Raw genomic sequence first — 18,429 nt, 5'->3', positions numbered from 1 at the left:
ACCTTAAATTAAACGGATATTTCATGAAATACCCCCGAGGTTTAAGTTAATTCACCAGGTACCCTCGTTGTTTCAGTAATCTACCAGGTACCCCTCAGGTTTCATTTTCTCGCATGACTTAACCCTGCCGTTAAGTGGCCGTTAGAAACTTTTTTTCACCAGGTACCCTCGTAATTTATTTCACCAGGTACCCCTGAGGTTTTTTAGATTTTCACCAGGTGCCCTTGTGCTTTATGGTAATTTCACCAGATACCCCTGCTCACCAACGGCTAGTTTTTTTTAAAAAAAACTAGCCGTTGGTAATCCTTCTCTATTTAAAGGGGGAGCCGCTGCAACTCTTCACTACAAATTTCTGTTCTTCCCCTTAACCAACTCATATTTTTCCTAATTCCCAACTCACCTTCAAATGAGCTCATATTCTCAATCCCAATCTTCTTCTACAACGTATGAATCCTCATACGTTTTAGTTCCAAACAAAACATGCAACATATGTGGGAAAAAATTTGCAATAAGAAGTTCTGAAACAATGAAAAATCCTCAAAGACTATATTACAAGTGTGACTTATGTGACAACTTCAAGTGGTGCAAGGGAAGCATTGAGCAACCACTGCCAATCAGAAACAACAGAGGTAGCACAAAGGAAGGAGAAATTGAAGAAAACAGAAGCTTGGATGAAGAAATTCACCAAATGAAGAAGAAACTCAAGCAGCAAAAGAAATTAATGCATGGAACTATCAAAATTGGCATTGTAATGTTTTTTATTCTAGTATTTGTAATGAGAAAGTGAATGATGACATTTCATCAATAATATGATATTTCATTTCCGAATTAAGTAGCTTTACAAAAGTGTGCCCCCGACACGCAAAAACTTTAAGTGTAGCTCTACAAAAACTTGCTCCCATTGGAAAAAGATATACATGATAAGTTTAGCAAAAAGTTATGCATAAATCACAAAATCAAGTAAGCTTCCTTTTTCCCTTACTTGATGCATTACGTTGTTGCTGTGAACTGGAAGCACCTTGATCTCCCCCTTGCTGTGAACCAGCTACACCAGAACCAGCTGCACCAGCTGCACCAGCAGAACCAAAAGCACCACCACCACCAGCAGCAGCAGCAGCAGCAGCCTTCTTTTGCTTTGCAGTGGCCCCACCTCTGCATGTCCTTGCATTGTGTCCCACCTCCTTGCACTTACCACACCTCACAGTGCTATTTCTCTTTCCCCTTTTTGGATCATGTTTACCTCTTTTTCTCAGGTTAGGGGGTCTACCTGATGCCCTCTTCATGGGTGGTGGGAGGATAATAGGAAGGTCAAAAGAAAGCCATTGGGTTGGGTCAGGCATGGGGTGTATGTGCTCTGAGTAAGTTAACTTGTATGCTTGCCCTTTGAAGTAGTGAGACACAAAATCAGTAGCCTCAAGTCTTTGGTGGTAAATAACCCTAAGGCCATGTCTGCAAGGTATGCCAGATATTTGCCATACTCCACAACCACAAGTCCTTGCATCAAACTTAATAGGGTATTTGACAGCCCCCTCTTTCACTTCATATTCCCCTCCCCCAGCAATTGTTACAGAACAAAACCTGGTGAAACTAGCCGTTGGTGAGCAGGGGTATCTGGTGAAATTACCATAAAGCACAAGGGCACCTGGTGAAAATCTAAAAAACCTCAGGGGTACCTGGTGAAATAAATTACGAGGGTACCTGGTGAAAAAAAGTTTCTAACGGCCACTTAACAGCAAGGTTAAATCATGCGAGAAAATGAAACCTGAGGGGTACCTGGTAGATTACTGAAACAACGAGGGTACCTGGTGAATTAACTTAAACCTCGGGGGTATTTCATGAAATATCCGTAAATTAAACTCAATCACCCTATCGACGCTTGTTAGTTAATATGTGTGTATTAAAATCAATGCAGATTAGTAATGTAGCCTAACGCATGTCCCTCCAATGTTACATTAAACTAGTAAGGACCATCGCATGGGCTAATGTTGGGCACTCCCCGTATTAGTAAATGTCCCCCAAACCCTGAATCTCCACTCTGTGGATGTGCATTGAGCGATCTCCACACCAGGCATCACAAGAGAACCTAAGGCCGTTGTGGTCAAATACATAAGCCTGAGTTTCGGTTGTTACTCTCATATCATAATAACCGAATTTTGTCAGTTTTCTTCATTGTCGTTGAAAATTGAATGGCGACTCCATGGTCTAGTAAACAGGAGGCTATGGCCACCCAGTTAGTCCCCATTTACTTAATATTGATTTCCACATCCGTGAGGGAAGAGTGAAGAGATTCTAAACACGTCTTTTCAGGCCCCCTCACAGATCCTAGAGCCAAGCCTTATGTATTCATAGGATATTTTCCAACACAAAAAGGCTACAAAGTTCTGGATTATAAAACTAACAAGATCACCATATCCAGAGATGTCACATTTTGTGAAACACATTTCCCTTATCATCTACCTACAGTTGATCATACCATTGTAGCTGAGTTTCCTCCATACATTTTCCTTCCTATAAATACACTCTTGTCATCCCTGATCCAACTATACCTTTCATATACCACATTCCAGTCAATATTGATACTCCTACAAGTACAGTTTCAACTCAGAATACTTTACTCTCTTCTCCCCCTCTCTCTCTCTCTCTCTCTCTCTCTCTCTTTCTAATTCTACACCTCTTTCTTCTTCTCACTCTTCACCTCTATCTTCTTCAGCATCTCCTCCTCATTCCTCACATAACCTTACACTTGATCTTTCAGACATTACAAACACTCCTCCCACACTCAGAAAGTATACAAGAACACACAATCCACCTCATTATCTTAATGATTACCAATTCCATCTTGCTAAACACTGGTATAATTTGGTGTCCTATAACAGTTTACCTAGGAGTCATCATGCAGTAGTTGTAACTATTGATATTCTCACTGAACCTAGAAACTATAAAGAGGTTGCCTCAAAACCAGAATGGATAAAGGCAATGGAAAAGGATATTGAGGCATTGCTTGAAAATTACACTTGGGATGTTGTTACTCTACCCAATGGGAAGAAGGATATAGGTTGTGAATGGGTGTTCAAGGTCAAACTTAGGCAAGATGGCTCTTTAAAAAGATGAAAAGCAAGACTGGTAGCCCAAGGTTACACACAACAGTATAGGATAGACTTTGAAGAAACTTTCTCTCATGTGGTTAAAACGGAAATAGTTAGGTGCTTAGTTGCTTTAGCAGCCAACATGAAATGGGTTTTGTATCAACTGGATGTCAATAATGCCTTCCTTCATGGTGATCTCAATGAGGAATTTTATGTGAAAATGCCAGAAGGAATACCTAATCCATAGAACAAAGTCTGTAAACTCACCAAATCCTTATATGGGTTGAAACAAGCTTCTAGACAGTGGTTTGCCAAGTTACATGGTGAATTGAGGACATAGGGCTTTGTCCAGTCAAAGAATGACTATTCTTTATTTATCAAGAGAGACACAAAATTAATTTAGCAGCTGTATATGTAGATGATATTTTGCTTACTGGAAATCATCTCCCTACCATTACATCCTTGAAGAAACACCTAGAAGAAGTTTTCAGTATCAAAGACCTAGGTATCATGAGTTATTTCCTGGGAATTGAGGTTGGATAATGTCATACTCTGATTTTGATGTTCACAAAGCAGCAGCTACATCTCTACCTATTAACACTAAGCTTTATGCAGACGAGGGTTTGGTCTATGACAAACCACATGGTTACATAACATTGGTTGGGAAGTTGAATTTTTTGACTAACACTAGGCCTGACTTGTGTTTTTCTGTTCAGTAACTGGGTCAGTTTATGCATATGCCTCGTATGCCCCATGTCTTAGCCTTACATCAAGTCCTTAGATATGTTGCAAGAACTGCAGGTCAAGTCATACTACTCAGAGCATCAGATTCTCTGACACTTCAAGCTTTTTCAGATAGTGATTGGACAACATGTCCTAACACTATAAAGTCCATTACGTGCTCTTTGGAAATTCCCATGTCTCATGGAAGTTCAAGAAACAAGGGACTGTCTCTCAAAGATCCTATGAAGATGAATACAGGTCCATGGAAGCAACTGCATCAGAAGTCACTTGGCTTGTCAGACTTCTTGAAGAACTTGGTGTTACTAATTTAAAACTAGTGACTCTTCACTGTGATAATCAGTCTTTAATTTATATTGCAAAGAATCTTGTGTTTCATGAAAGAACAAAACATATAGAAATTGATTGTCACTTCACCATGGATAAGGTGCTTGAAGGTTTACTGCATCTCACCTACTTGCGTACTCATTCTCACTTAGCAAATGTGTTCACCAAAGCTCTCCCATCTCCTCAGTACAAGGAGCTCATGTCTAAGCTAGGAGTCTCTTCTGCAATCCCCAGCTTGAGAGGGGGTGTTGGAGATAATGAGCAAGCAATATCATAAGATCAAAGGAAGCAGTCACAACATTGCAAAGCTGGACTTGCTCACACATGATCCCTTATCTTGTAACTGAATTCAGTTATAGTATTCCAAGCTGGCATTCCTATAGCTTGCTTGTTTATGTATTCTAATTGGCTCACGGATTATTGGAGCTCTCTGATTGGTTATGACAGCAATATAATGCATTGTCCTAGTGTATATAGAGAAGCTTCCCTTCCTTCCTAGTTAATTTACTACGTAATATCAGTTTGTATTGTGAGCAAACATTCTTCAATATAATTCTCTGCAGTTTTGTTTACCCTGCAGAGGTCCAAACTGTTCTTCACATATTTATGCTTAGTACTTGATCTAATATCAAGTTTTCTACACCTGTTTTATTACACTTAATTGACATGCATGCATGTCATGTTTCAATCTCATGTGCTACAAAATTTCATATAAAACTAGTTTTTGGGTCCGAGCAACCCCATATTACTATATTAATAACATTTGCTTTTATTTATTTTAATTTTCGTAATGATAAGATGAAACACATCATGTATTAGTGGTAAAGGCTTTTTTGTTTAAACACGAGATTTGGAGTCACCTTATTCAAACCATATTTCACTTTTTTATATGTGAAAATCGCTTGGAGTGAATGACTAATAAGTTGATATATAGTATAGATGCTCGGGTCACTTGTTTATCAAGTAACATAAAAGTCGGAATAAAGTTTTACACATAACATAGGGGTTTCCCCCCCCCCTCCTCCTCCTCCCCCTCACTAGCCTATCCCATAAATTATAATATCCTTAATGTACGTGTACATAAATTTTATTGATATTTGAGTGTTTGGTTACAATTTCTGAATAAGAAATAAACTAAATTCTTTTATTCTGTTTTGTAAATGACGGTGGCATGTGTATGATCCTTGTATTTACGCTTAAGGTGACCGTCGTTTAATGACGTCAGGAGTTTGAGTGTAGGGTGACGTTTGTCGGCGTCAACCTGTATTTGAAGGATTTATTTGAGGGCACCCGAGCGAGAGCTTATGAAGCTTTGAGTGTTGTTCGAATAAGTTTGAGTGGGGCAGTTGTCACTAATTTGATTTGCTTGTTGACTACTTTTCAGAGAGAATTATAAGAATAACGAATTTCTAGTCTATGCCGCTGAAGTAGAAAAGTACGGAGTAGTATTTATAAGACACGTAGACTTGTTTTTGGAACTTGATTGTTTTTTGCTCTGGCCCATTTCGTGAGTTAAAGGTTTTTGACCCAGTCCATTTGATTTGTTTTATTCGGGCCAATATTATGGACTAGCCTAAGTATTTACGACCCATATTCCATTTGATTCATTCGGGTATTTTATGAAGGTGGCTGAAATTACTAAAACTAGGAAAGGTTGAGCTCGTGCATGCACATATATGCTAAAGTTATTTGATAATAATTTTAGTACTCCGTGTGTTTGATTGAAATATTGAATTATCTCATTCAAGATATTGCATAATTCATAAATCTAGAACATAATTATTTAATCATTATATGATTTATGCAATTTTCGTCCTACTATTTATTATGTACGTAGTATTTTATATGTTTAATACGCTAATTTGACAAAAATATCCGATATACTAATTTAGGATTACTTAATTTAATTAGTATTTGTTCTCTTCACGTTAAAAAACACTCAGTAATTTTTATTAAAACAAGTTAAATTTAGTAAAAAAAATTATGGCTGAAAAAATGAATGCGAAGAACAGATCATTATTAGGAGAAGATTATGAATAAGAAAAGTCAAAATCTAGAATTGTGGATAAATAAGACATGATTAAGACACTAAGACAACCCTAGATCTTAGCTTAGCTCCACGTCCTTTCATGCAAATAACAAAAAACCAAATCACATGGTCCATTTGGAGTTAGGGTTAAAACCAAAACTATATTTTGGTTATATAAATTTGTTTTATTATTATTTCCATAAACAAAATAAAAAATAGATAATCCATATATGAAACCCAAGCAAACTGGCATTGGGCCCAGTTTAATCTTGTTACGCCGGTACGGAGCGGTTTTAACGGCCCAAGTTGGCCGGGTGGAATAGAGAGTTACGTTGTTGTTAATTGTTTATACTCAGTTTGTCGGGATCCAATGTCTCCTCATCTCCCAACTTTTGTATTGACTTTGATGCTAAAATACACTAAAACCATATGTTTTTGTCACTAATAATTCTAGTTCTATCACTTTCTTTTAATTTTTATTTTTTGTTCATATTCTAGCTACTGTCCTAGCAGGGCCTTGGTTAGAACTCGTAACACGGGTGCGTGCTTACGAACTGTTGCTCCGTATTCAATTGTTCGTTATGGTTATAGACGGCGGATCCAGGATCCCAAGTCAGGGGTGGCACAAAAACTATATGAATAATTGTTATTCCGTATATAAAAATACAATATAATAAACTTTTGTATAAAATAAAAAAAATGGGTAACTCACAGATTTTTTTTATGGTGTTAAATTTGTATAGTTGATTCTAGACACCACAAATTTCAAATAGATTGAGAACCTTTTTGTAAATGTATCACTAAAAATGAATTTTGTTCAAAAATAATGTAAAAAAATGAAGTAACTATTGTGATAGAATATCCCGTAGTAGTTAAAGGAAAGTATTTATTCTTACCGAAGTGGATTTTTTTTATGATGTTAAATTGGTATAGTTGATTCTAGATAACACTACAAGAATTTGTATCTTTAACGACAACCTAATTACGACGGGTCAAAAATCCCGTCGCAAAAGCCTTTTGCGACGGGGCTAACAACCAAACAATGACGGGAATAACCGTCGCAAATGTCTTTTACGATGGATTTACGACGGGATTTTCTATTAACGACGGCCCCCTTTTATGACGGGTTCGCGACAGGAAATCCCGTCGTTAATCAACGATTATTGGCCTTTCGCGACGGGATTTCCCGTCGTTAATAGTACAATTTCTTGTAGTGTAACATAAAGTTCAAATTGATTGAGAAGTTTTTTTTTTTTGTAAATGTATCACTAAAAACCTATAAAATTATGTACAAAAATGAAGATGATTAATGTGATAGAATACTTTGTAGTAGGTAAAGGAAATTATTTATTGTTATCGAAGTGGACTTTTTGTAAAAGGAAAAAAAATATAGCCTAAATAAAGAGGTGAAAGAAAGAAAAAGTGCTTTGATATGTACAAAAAATTACAATTGATGTTTATTGATAGTAGAAAATCATTGACCAGTAGGAAAAAAGAAAACTAGTTGAAAAGAACCCAAAAAATGACAAATAAGTTAAAAGTGAAAAAATTATACAAAGCTGCCCAATGTAGGAATCAAACCTGGATAGAGGGGGACACTGAAGCATTTTTCAAACTTCTTCACTGACCACTGTGACAAATTGCACTATTGATCTATTATAGGCAAATTTAATATATAAGCAATATTCAAAGGTTGCACATATCAAAATTTCAGTTTTTTTTTTTTTTTTTCCCGGGGGTGGCACGTGCCTCCCCCGGCCCTTAGCTGGGTCCGCCAATGGTTATAGTCTTGTAGATCATGTCTCGACTAGACAACTCATTATAGTCTTTCAATGTCTTTATAACGTACGGACTACTGAATTGTTTAAATTAAGTGTGTGGTGCTACTTGGTTTATTTAATTTATCTACTACCCCGTAATTAAGACACATGAAGATTTTAATGTAATCATTAGAGCATGATCAGCCCCAAGTCTTAAAACTTAAATTGTGCTGATGTGGCATATGATTAATCAGTCTTAAGATAAGATGCATAGAAATTGTAGCATTGAAGTAGAAGAATCTTAACAAAGTCTTAAATTGAGTCTTGAAAAACTAAGACTCAACTTAAGACTTGGTGTATGAGTTAAATTAAATAATAAAATTAATATTGTACATAAATTTACAAGTCTTAAATGAATTTGATGGGTGAAGAGCTAAATTTGATTGAATCTTAAGAAGTCTTAACAACAATTTAATTATTAAATATTAATAAAATGCTGACATGGCAATTGAAGAAAGTCTTAAGACAAAACCCCCTTGATCTTGCTCTTAGATTGAGTTTCTTTAGTAAATTTCGAAGTTAATGCTCCGTATAGGTTGAATGGAATATTTTTTTTTTTGAGGGGAGGTTGAATGGAATTAGATATATGCATAATTAAGTATTTCCAAATATATTTTAAAAAGTTATTAATAATATCTAACGAAGAAAGAAAACCAAGAAAAAAACCGAAAGTTGAATAATGCTTAATATTTTTAAAATGTCGTTCTAATATTATATTTTATTCTTTTGAGGGGAGGCTGGAGTTGAGTTTTTAACTTGCAAACCATGTTACACGAGGATAGGTGATAGATCGATAAGATACTCCGTAACTATTTGTTTACTTTGCAAAATCAAGAATCAAGGTCAACTTTGTGAACGACCTACACTTTTTTCAATTTACTAATTAATTGCATGTTAATGTCCATATAGTAGCAAATATATTGCATGTTACGGGGTACTACATGACTAGATGCAGAGATCTTGACTCTTACATATCAAATCATACATCTACAAATGGTAGATGCATTTGGACTTGCATGAGTTGAATTATTCGTGAAAAGTCTGGAATCATGTCCATAAAAGTTCGGTTTGGTCAAGTACGGTATGGATTCGTTTATAAACGAGTCGTGTTCGAGATCAAAATTATAGTTTAAGTAATTAATAAACGAGCCGAACAAAAATTTCAAAGTTTTCGGTATAAAGGCTCGTGAACCTTATCATTGTTTGTTAAAAAAAATGTTATTAATTATAACTTTCCCATCGTTAAGAGAAAATAACAATTCCTCTAATTATATTTTTCCATACCTCCGTATCTATAACGCGTATTTAATTTATATCTTACATTTCTAACTTCATTTCTTTTCACTATTACTCTCGAATAATCAAATCAAGATTTCGAGTTTTAATATTAGTTCTAATATGCGGTATCAATTGAGCTTCATCTCCCTACATTCTAATTGATTGCATTTAATTATTAAGGCATAAGATTTTTTTTCCAAAACACTTGTTAAGACCAATATGAGCGCGCTGTTATCTAGCCGATTGATCGAAATCGAGATTGAACACTAACCGGAACTCTAAAATATTGATAAACTATAGTGAAAACTTGTACACTAAAATATTGACAAACTATAGTGAAAATGTAGAGGATAATCATCATATTCTTTTTCACATCCAATCATTAAAATGAAGATATATTTTGTTAGTAAGTAATTGTATTTTATGAGATAGAAAAGGGTCCCCGGCTTACATCAACAAAGCCGAAATTGTGGAAAAAGTATGATTTTGCAACATGCAAAAATGAGAACATTTTGACCCAAACTAGAATGGAATTTTGCATGCACGTCTATTTTCATGATACCAATTTATACCCTACGTTACATCAAAACTTTTTAGGCACATTCATGACGAAATGAAGATACCAATAATTTTTATAAGTGGTTTCTATTATTCATTGCCCTACTTAGCTTAATTATTCTTGCCCTAGCATTGTGACAACTAGAATATGTGATAATCTATGAATTTAACAAGAAGACATCAACCATCAAACGATAAGAAAGACAAGATGAGAAATCAAATCTTTAATTTTGTGTGTAGATGTTTGTCTTCCTTTGCCCGGAAGATTGTATTTGGATGCGATATTTATTGTTATATTATTACGCAACAAACTCAACAATACTAAATTAAACGATCACTTGAGAGGATAGTTGGATATTTGTGATCATATTCGGTTAACCAGTCCTCCTTTTGGCCTAAGTTAGCTGAACTATTGTCCATTTAATTCTATGTGCATGGTATCTTTTTTATCATTCAAGGTCTTTATTATAAATTTCTCTTAGTCCTTGTTTAGTTTACCTTATTTTAGGACCTTATTACTTATTTCAGATTTAATCAGATCAAATCAGATCAGAAAAAATAAATTCAGATCAGATAAGAAAAAATAAGTTCAGATCAGATCAGATCAGACCAGATTATTATTATTATTATTATTATTATTATTATTATTATTATTATTATTATTATTATTATTGGTATATGTTTATATCATTGTTATTATATTTAATATTTTATTACTATTATTGCTTTAACAAAAAATAATGTTGTTGTCGGTGCAATTAAAATATATTATTTAAGGCATAACAAAATATTAACAAAACATTCAAATTCATCATGTCCAAATTAAAACCATTAAGTCCAGATCAGAAACGATATGACCAGGTCATGTCCATATCATGACTGATTTTTATAGATCAGAACCAATTATATATCCAGACCAAAACTGATAGGATCAGATATTATCCAGGTCATAACTGATCTGTACAGATCATGTCCAGGTCATGTTCAAATCTGCAAAGATCTTGTCTACATACAGAACCAATATGTTCAGATCAAAATCGATTTGTACAGATCATGTCCAGATCAGAATCGATATGTCCAAATTATAACTGGTCTAGATATCGACTCTGTACAGATTATGTTCAGATCAGAATTGATCTGCAAAGATCATGTCCATGTCAGAATTGATCTGTACAGAATATGACTAAGTCAGAACTGATCTGTAGAGATCAGGTCTAGATCAGAACTGAACTGTACAGATCATGTCCATATCATAACTGATCTATACATATCATATCCAGATCAGAACTGATCCGTACGGATCATGTCCAGATCAGAATCGATTAAAAAAAATCCAAATCATACCTTATATGTGTAGATCATAACCGATCTATCTAGATCATGTATAAACCTATCTAATATAAGGAATAGTTAAATCATGAGCAAAGTCAAATAAATAATAACAATATTATAAATTTGTGTAACATTTATTTTACACGTAAGTTGTTTAATATTAATAAATATAGATTTTTGTTAACTTAATTCTGAAAAATCAGATCAGATCGATCAGATCAAAAAAATAAGTTCAAATCAGATCAGACCAGATCAGGAGAAATAAGATGAACTAAACAGGGACTTAATCTTGTAAAACATTTCTAAATACAAATCTAGTAAGTGAAGGATATTTTTGATCGCCTATGGTTTAGGTACGATCTATACTAATATATTAAAAGGCGTTTTGAAGAACGTATACGTGTCATGTAGACTTCTCCTTATTACGCCACATCACCACTAATTAGCATCATGACATGTCATTATAACCAAAAAACATCTAACAAGGATCGAACACAAGACCTCTTTGTTAAAAGTTACACTTCTTACCATCTTAGCCGACTACAATTTATGTAGTATCTTTCCGTATAAGCATATATATTCTTTTTATAATAAACAATACATTGAATAAAAGTGAATGCAAGAAAATGAATGATTACTTAATTTATAAATGTACAGTTATTACTTTGAAGAAAAGGATCTCACTTTGTTTAAATTTTTGGATGTGGGGTTTCAGATCGGGGAGGTTGTTGATCGGCCACTAATCTTATGTCACCATTGTAATTTGATGTTGACACCATCTCTACGTGCACATAATCAAAAAAAAATAAACCCGAATATAAGTCAAAATTCGAGGCAACGCCCGAGCTACACACTAGTTTTTCTTTAAAAGGAGAAATACCAACTCTTAAGAAACAAAGAGGGTATCGACTCTTAGAAAGCATAGACCAATGTGTCTTAAGAATCAAAGATTAACGGCATTCAAATTCTTTATAAATGTGGTTCGAACGGGTATAAATGGAATTTAGAGTACCAGAAATAATGAAAATTTATCATTTCATTAAAAATACTAATAATTTACCAATATTTATCACTAATTATTCACTAATAATACTCGACCGGTGTATCCGGACAACTATCATCCGACGCAACCTCCTTACTTCCGCAACTACTAACACTAAATGGTGGTGGTACAAACGGTGGTTTCATGCACCTCAACAACGCCCAATTAACGCCGCTAAAAAACGGGTGTTGTTTTACAGGTGTAGCTCCCATAATCGAACCTAACCTCCGGGTCGGATCCTTAGCTAAGAGTTGTGATATCAAGTCCTTTGCAGAGCTTGGGATCGAAGGCTCTTTGGGAAATTCCAATGCCCGAGCCACAATATTGGCTAATGTCATCTCATTGTCCGACCCTTTAAATGGTGTAGTTCCAAAAAAAAGCTCAAATATAAAAATGCCAAGTGTCCACCAATCAACCGCGCTTCCGTGTCCTTCCCCGGACACGATCTCCGGGGCTAGGTACTCGTGGGTCCCAACGAATGACATGGACCGGACATCGACAGGCTCAGCAACAAACTCTGGCTCAAACCGACGCCCGGGTTTTTTCTTTATTTTCCACTTTTTCTTCCGGTTCGGGTTAAAACAGGATACGGAGGGGACAATGCAGTTGGGTAGGATACATGATGAAGAGTTCGCGTTAGGGTCACGACCCGAACCCAATATCTTTGGGTGTTGGTCTTGTTGGTGAGGATTTTGGTTAGAGGAGGAGGAGGTAATTATTTGAGGAGTAGGAGTAGATTGTTCATCACATTTTAAAGAAAGATCAAAATCTGTTAGCATAATGTGGCCATCTGATCTAACTAGGACATTTTCCGGCTTTAGATCACGATATACTATACCCATCATGTGGATGTACTCCAATGCTACCACCACTTCTGATGCATAAAACCTGCACAGAGTAAAGGAAAACAATCTATCAATATTCAAGATCAGTGTAAAGGAAATGCGACTACTTTTTCCGGACTACTAATATACTTTGTCACTTAGATACACTAAAATGTCGAAAATCATAAAGAACTGAGACGATATAACAACTTACTCCGAACAGAGGTAGTGTAAACTATGAAATGTAATCAAGGATTGATAATATGATGGAAGGTTGGTGGGGACAATGGAAATGATTAAATTATTCAAAAGAAAAAGTAGATACAAGTAATTGACTCTATTAGGAAAAGGGTCTTAATCTAACCCTAAGGTCAACAAGTTTAATTATGCAAACCATATACAATTATTGATAAGAAACTTGAGCTACTAAAAATAGGTAAAATGGTAGTTATTATTGGCTCTGTAGATAAAATTAGCAAGTTTATCTAGTAGGCATAGAGTTCCATCATGTACTAATTATTATCTAAGACAAATTAGTGTTAGGTAGGTACGTAATTCGTGAAATTTATGGGAGCACCACTACAAGACTGTCATTATTGGACCAAATCAGGCTTTTCTGATCAGGTAAAAATAATAGTGTCCCTGTAGTAAGTTTCTGTGATTCAGTGGTCACATACTCACAGGCTAACAACGACCTCTCATATTGCACTATCAATTTAATTACAAACATACAATTACTCCATTCCATAAATATTGCAACATTCATCATTTATTAAATAAATATTTAAGTAGTGTAAAAAGTCAACATGCTTGTGTTAACGTTCTTTTAGGTTTTTACTTATACAAGCCTATTCAAATCACGCTATCATAAAAGGATATTTGTCATGTACTCCATATCTAAAGATTTAGAACTCCATATTAAATAATGGAAATGAAGAAGAAAGGAAACCTTGAAACATGGAGGAATATAGGGAAAGAAGAAGCAAACAAGCATTAGATGACGCCCCTTTTTTACAATTAAACGTCAACTATAATTGAATTTACAAGTGATTTTGACTAGGTAGGGCAAGTGTAGCTTTGCAATCAATTGATTAGCATACCAAATTAAGTTAACAGAATATAACTAAGTATGGTAAAAACTAGGAAAACAGGCCCATGAATTCTTGGAATTACAGAAAGATATCCCACTTATCCCGCCAAAGTTCCAGCCAAAAATAAAGGGATGCCTATATACTAGGCCTAAAAGGCCAATATTGTTGTTAAGGATCTACGAAAAAGACAGGGTTGTCCTTAAATCCTTGCTTTCTACCCCGATTTCCTCAAAATATATTGTATACAATACAACCATTTTTTTTATTGAGTACAATAGTTTCCTTAAGGAGTATGGAGTACTGCGTGTATAAAATATGAAGTATTGACCAGATAAAAGGAATACCCAAAAATATTGTGCAACACTTTTCTACTCCGTATTAAATTAAGAGGTTCTTACAATCGGGTCAACTTAACACAATTTTAATTTCTCTCATTAAACCCTCCAATTCCCATGGCTCGTGAATGCCCATGACTACTTACAATTAACCAAACATGGGCAAAAATGAATGGAAATAGGAAACAGAGGAATTAAGTTACATTATTGAAACATCAACATACTTCCAACAAAATGGTTGTTCTACTTTACGATAAACAACTTCTACTCCTAGTAAAGTAAAAGTTCCTCGAGAATTGTAGATTTAAAATACTTAAATTAAGCCCCTAATCTTGTCGCAAACAAGGAAAAAATACAATTTATTTCAAACTTTTTTAAAATTATAAATCTGCCATGACAAAATAGAGCTGGCTTTGATGGCAGAAACCAGCTAGGCGAGTGAAAAATACAAAAAGTTGCAACGTGTCAAGCATCAAGTGGGACAAAAACCACATTGACTGATGAACAGAAGTCAAAATGAACAGCTAAAAAGATTTAAACTGTAAAAGGTTCATGTAGACTTGATCACGTAGGATAAAATCCCTGGGGCATGATCTCATGATCTCATTATTCTCATTTCTCATCTTGGCTAAAACTGGTCTTAAATCTAGTGATGTTTGATGTGTCTGAATACTTAAATCACTTAACACTATGTGACAATGACCACCAATTGTAGGACCCATTCTCTGACAGACACGTATATCTCATCAGGTGGTGGGACCCACTCCACTCCACTCCCTTCACACCTATTCCCTCCTCCTCATTAACTAATCCCCCTCATCAATTGGGTCCCCCCTTCAATTAAAAACATAATGCCAAATTTATACTTTGAACCTTTTCCCTCAAATAAACAAACTTTTATTTCATTTATACTTGTATTTGTATAGTGTTTCATTGGTTGAGTTCGTTTTACTTAAAAGTTTAAGTTTAATTTGTGGCTGCTAATGCAAAACTTAGAGATCAATGCACATGGATTGCGGTGTTCAAACTTTTGTACAGTTTGACGTTACAAATCTCATGGAATACATAAATAACAAGTTTGCTTAGTAGATAAGTTCTACTCGGTAATAAATTAAATAATCAAATAAGTCTACATTACCTAAAATGTTCATTTTTGGAATTTCTCAAAATGATGATTGTTTTATGTTGCTCTGCATTATCTTACACATAATCCTAATAAAATTTTCTTAAATATTTTCTTGCAATAACGTGAGCTTACTAAAAACCGCCACAGTATTATTTATTTCGCCAATAATAATAGGGAGGGTTGTAGTCTTAATTTATGGATGAAATGAGTAATTATGATTTATGATTTGACTTGTCGTCCTAAGAGGCAAATTGGGGTATTACTAATTCATTATTATGATGAAGTTAGGTTAAGCCTCCAATTTAAAGCTAAAATTCCTCAAAACCTGGATGTCGACCACACTTAATTAATTTCATTAGTCTATTCTTCAAAATGCTTTTTCTTATTGGCCTGTATTTTAAAGCTTCTTGTTGATTGATGTTATGATCATCAATCATCAATTACTTCACTTTCCAGGACATTCATTACAAAGATCATCAATTTCGAACCACAATTTAGGGAATTATGGAGTAGTATGGAGCGAGTAACTTTTAAGCTTTACCGGAAAATCTAATTATCATGGAGTACATTTTTTTTTTACCGTTTCGCCAGGAAAATAAATAAAATAAAATTGTACTCCGTAATTTTTAACCTTCCATTTCTAGAGTAAGTTCAGTTAAGCTGAAATGTTCACATTTTCCGAATATGCAACATCTATCAATATCAACGCATAATTTTGTCATCAAATCGTCTTAATTACTTCAGGTCACAAATCATATAATTGTACCAAATAGTTAAGTTTTCTAAAGAGGGTATTAGTTTTTTGTGTTAGCACCCGGTTCAACCTTAGGACTAATTTGGATTTGGGACGAGTTCTGAGTTTGGATTCGAGGCGAGTTCTGAGTTTGGATTCGGGGCGAGTTCTAAGTGGATATGTTACAGTCCCCTCTCATTTGTTATTGTGGGGCATCGAACACGGGTTCTCCCTATCGAGTTCAACCTCAATCACCACTGAACCAACAAGCAATTGGTTAAGAGGATATTAGTAATACGTTCAATGCGTGATTTTGTTATCACGACATTCTAAGTCATTCGGCTCATAAATCATGGTCCCAAATTGTCACATTTCTCTAACACGGGTAATACCGTAATAGTAACACACTAACACATATGTAGCCAAATCAAATAATATTGTTCAATATATTGAACATGTGACCCTTCGCACCACGAAAAATAATACGGAGTATCGCTAATCAGATGCAAGTCATGTAGCTATGTCAAAACACATCACAAACCCTTAAATAGTTTTAACAAGTGACATTATTTAGACTAAATTAAAATATTTTAAAAAGGGTTAATGGAGTGAAAAAAACTAACCACTACTTCCAAGAACACCAACACACGAGGAGCAATAATGACAAGAACGTGGGGTAGAGACTAGAGAAAGCGGGTTTAACTTAATTTAATTTAAATTAATTACTACATCGTAATTAAGTGAAAAGCCGCTAACGTATAAAAATAAACATACCTGACGGCAGACTCTTCGAAGCGTTTAAACGGCTGACGTTGACGGAGAACATGAAGATCACCGCCGTTGCAGAACTCCGTTAACAAGCATGACCATTTGGGGGATTCAACACTAGCGTAAAGAGTAGGCAAGAATGGATGATCAAGCATTTGGAGAATTTCCCGTTCTGCCCTTGCACGCCCGTGTTTATTACGGGCAGCGAGTTCACGGTTGTCCATCACTTTGGCAGCGAAGTGGACCCCCTCCGCGTCTTTGATTTCTGATAGGTAGACAGACCCGATGTCGCCGGACCCGAGTCGGGAAAGAAAGCGGAGGTCGGAAATGGAGAGGGTAGGGAAAGATTTGACCGCGGTCCAGCGAGGGTCAGAGGAGAGAGATTGACTAGGGTTGGAAGGAGGGTGGTGGGATGAGGAAGCGGTTGTCCAGGTGGTGGTGGTTGTTTCGGAGGAGGAGGATGTGCTGCGTTGCGCGGTGGTTGTTGTGGTGGAGTTGAAGCTCATGCTTTGGAGATCGTCGGTGAGTTCGTCGAGTGGTGGGGTCCATTGTTGGAGTTGCGGTTGAGGTTTTGGGTCTGGCTTAGGTTCTGGTATAGGGTCTGGTTGTTGATCCATGGATTTGGAGGAGGAGGAGAGAGAAAGGAAGGTGAAGAGAGTGAGGGAGGGAGGAGAGTGAGGAGAGATTTTGAAGGAGGGAGATTGGGCCTTGAAATGGGCTTTTTGAATGGAGGGAGAGGATGGAGGTGGGTCCGTTGTTTTGAGGTTTCAGCCTTCGTGTGGGTTCTTTTAACAATGAAGTTTAATAAAATAAAAATATAATAAGTAATATGCTCTTTTAAGAAATGATTATGATTGATTTTTATTCTTATATGTTTCCTTTAACATTTTTATTGTGTTTATATTTGTGAATTTTTTTTTATGAGTATATAGGATTGGATAACATGGGATAATTCTCAGGATTTGTTTGACAAAATAGGGATATTAGTTTTCTTGTTTAAAGATGGCGTATGATAAATATTAGATTAATTCTCGTGCACGTATGGATATTCTAAAATTATATTTGACTAGAATATTTCTTCTCCTAAAGTTACTTCGTGATTATTAAATATTAAATATACCCATTTAATAATCTAACTGGTATTATTATGTGAATAACATTAATTATTATATTCTTTAATGAAACTATGTTTGAATTTTTTCCACAAAATAATTATTCTACGTTATATTAATCTTAATTTTTCAAAGATAACATGTAAAAGGTTATAGCTCAAATGGATAATACTCTACTATTTGAATCAAAAGGTTGCAGGTTCAAATCTTATGCTAATTATATTTCT

The 18,429-nt window shown here is 35.2% G+C and overlaps 2 protein-coding genes across 2 annotated transcripts; both read right to left on the bottom strand.

Moving 5' to 3' along the window:
* Positions 1–330: 330 nt before the first annotated feature.
* Positions 331–1,815, bottom strand: LOC130462701 (cold shock domain-containing protein 4-like). The gene is made up of 2 exons (XM_056831496.1): positions 1,774–1,815; positions 331–1,673 (listed from the first exon to the last, which is right to left on the bottom strand). Exon 2 carries the CDS (start codon positions 1,338–1,340, stop codon positions 957–959), a length of 384 nt encoding a protein of 127 aa, XP_056687474.1. The 5' UTR covers positions 1,341–1,673; positions 1,774–1,815; the 3' UTR covers positions 331–956.
* A 10,365-nt stretch (positions 1,816–12,180) lies between these two features.
* Positions 12,181–17,800, bottom strand: LOC110791669 (serine/threonine-protein kinase D6PKL2). Its single transcript, XM_021996434.2, has 2 exons — positions 17,097–17,800; positions 12,181–13,101 (listed from the first exon to the last, which is right to left on the bottom strand). The coding sequence occupies exons 1-2, from the start codon at positions 17,705–17,707 to the stop codon at positions 12,255–12,257; spliced, it is 1,458 nt and encodes a 485-aa protein (XP_021852126.1). The 5' UTR covers positions 17,708–17,800; the 3' UTR covers positions 12,181–12,254.
* Between the last annotated feature and the right edge of the window lie 629 nt (positions 17,801–18,429).

Source organism: Spinacia oleracea, chromosome 6, assembly GCF_020520425.1.
Source record: "Spinacia oleracea cultivar Varoflay chromosome 6, BTI_SOV_V1, whole genome shotgun sequence".
In the NCBI taxonomy this organism is placed as follows: domain Eukaryota; kingdom Viridiplantae; phylum Streptophyta; class Magnoliopsida; order Caryophyllales; family Amaranthaceae; genus Spinacia; species Spinacia oleracea.
Note: the sequence above shows the minus strand (reverse complement) of the source record. Positions and strands in the feature narration are given on the sequence as shown.

Bases quoted from the DNA above. Each gene is read 5' to 3' on its own strand.
- LOC130462701 (XM_056831496.1), bottom strand. From the start codon at position 1,340: ATGCCTGACCCAACCCAATGGCTTTCTTTTGACCTTCCTATTATCCTC.
- LOC110791669 (XM_021996434.2), bottom strand. From the start codon at position 17,707: ATGGATCAACAACCAGACCCTATACCAGAACCTAAGCCAGACCCAAAA. The intron at 13,102-17,096 runs GTATGTTTATTT...TACTCTGTGCAG, and splicing joins TTCGAAGAGTCTGCCGTCAG to GTTTTATGCATCAGAAGTGG.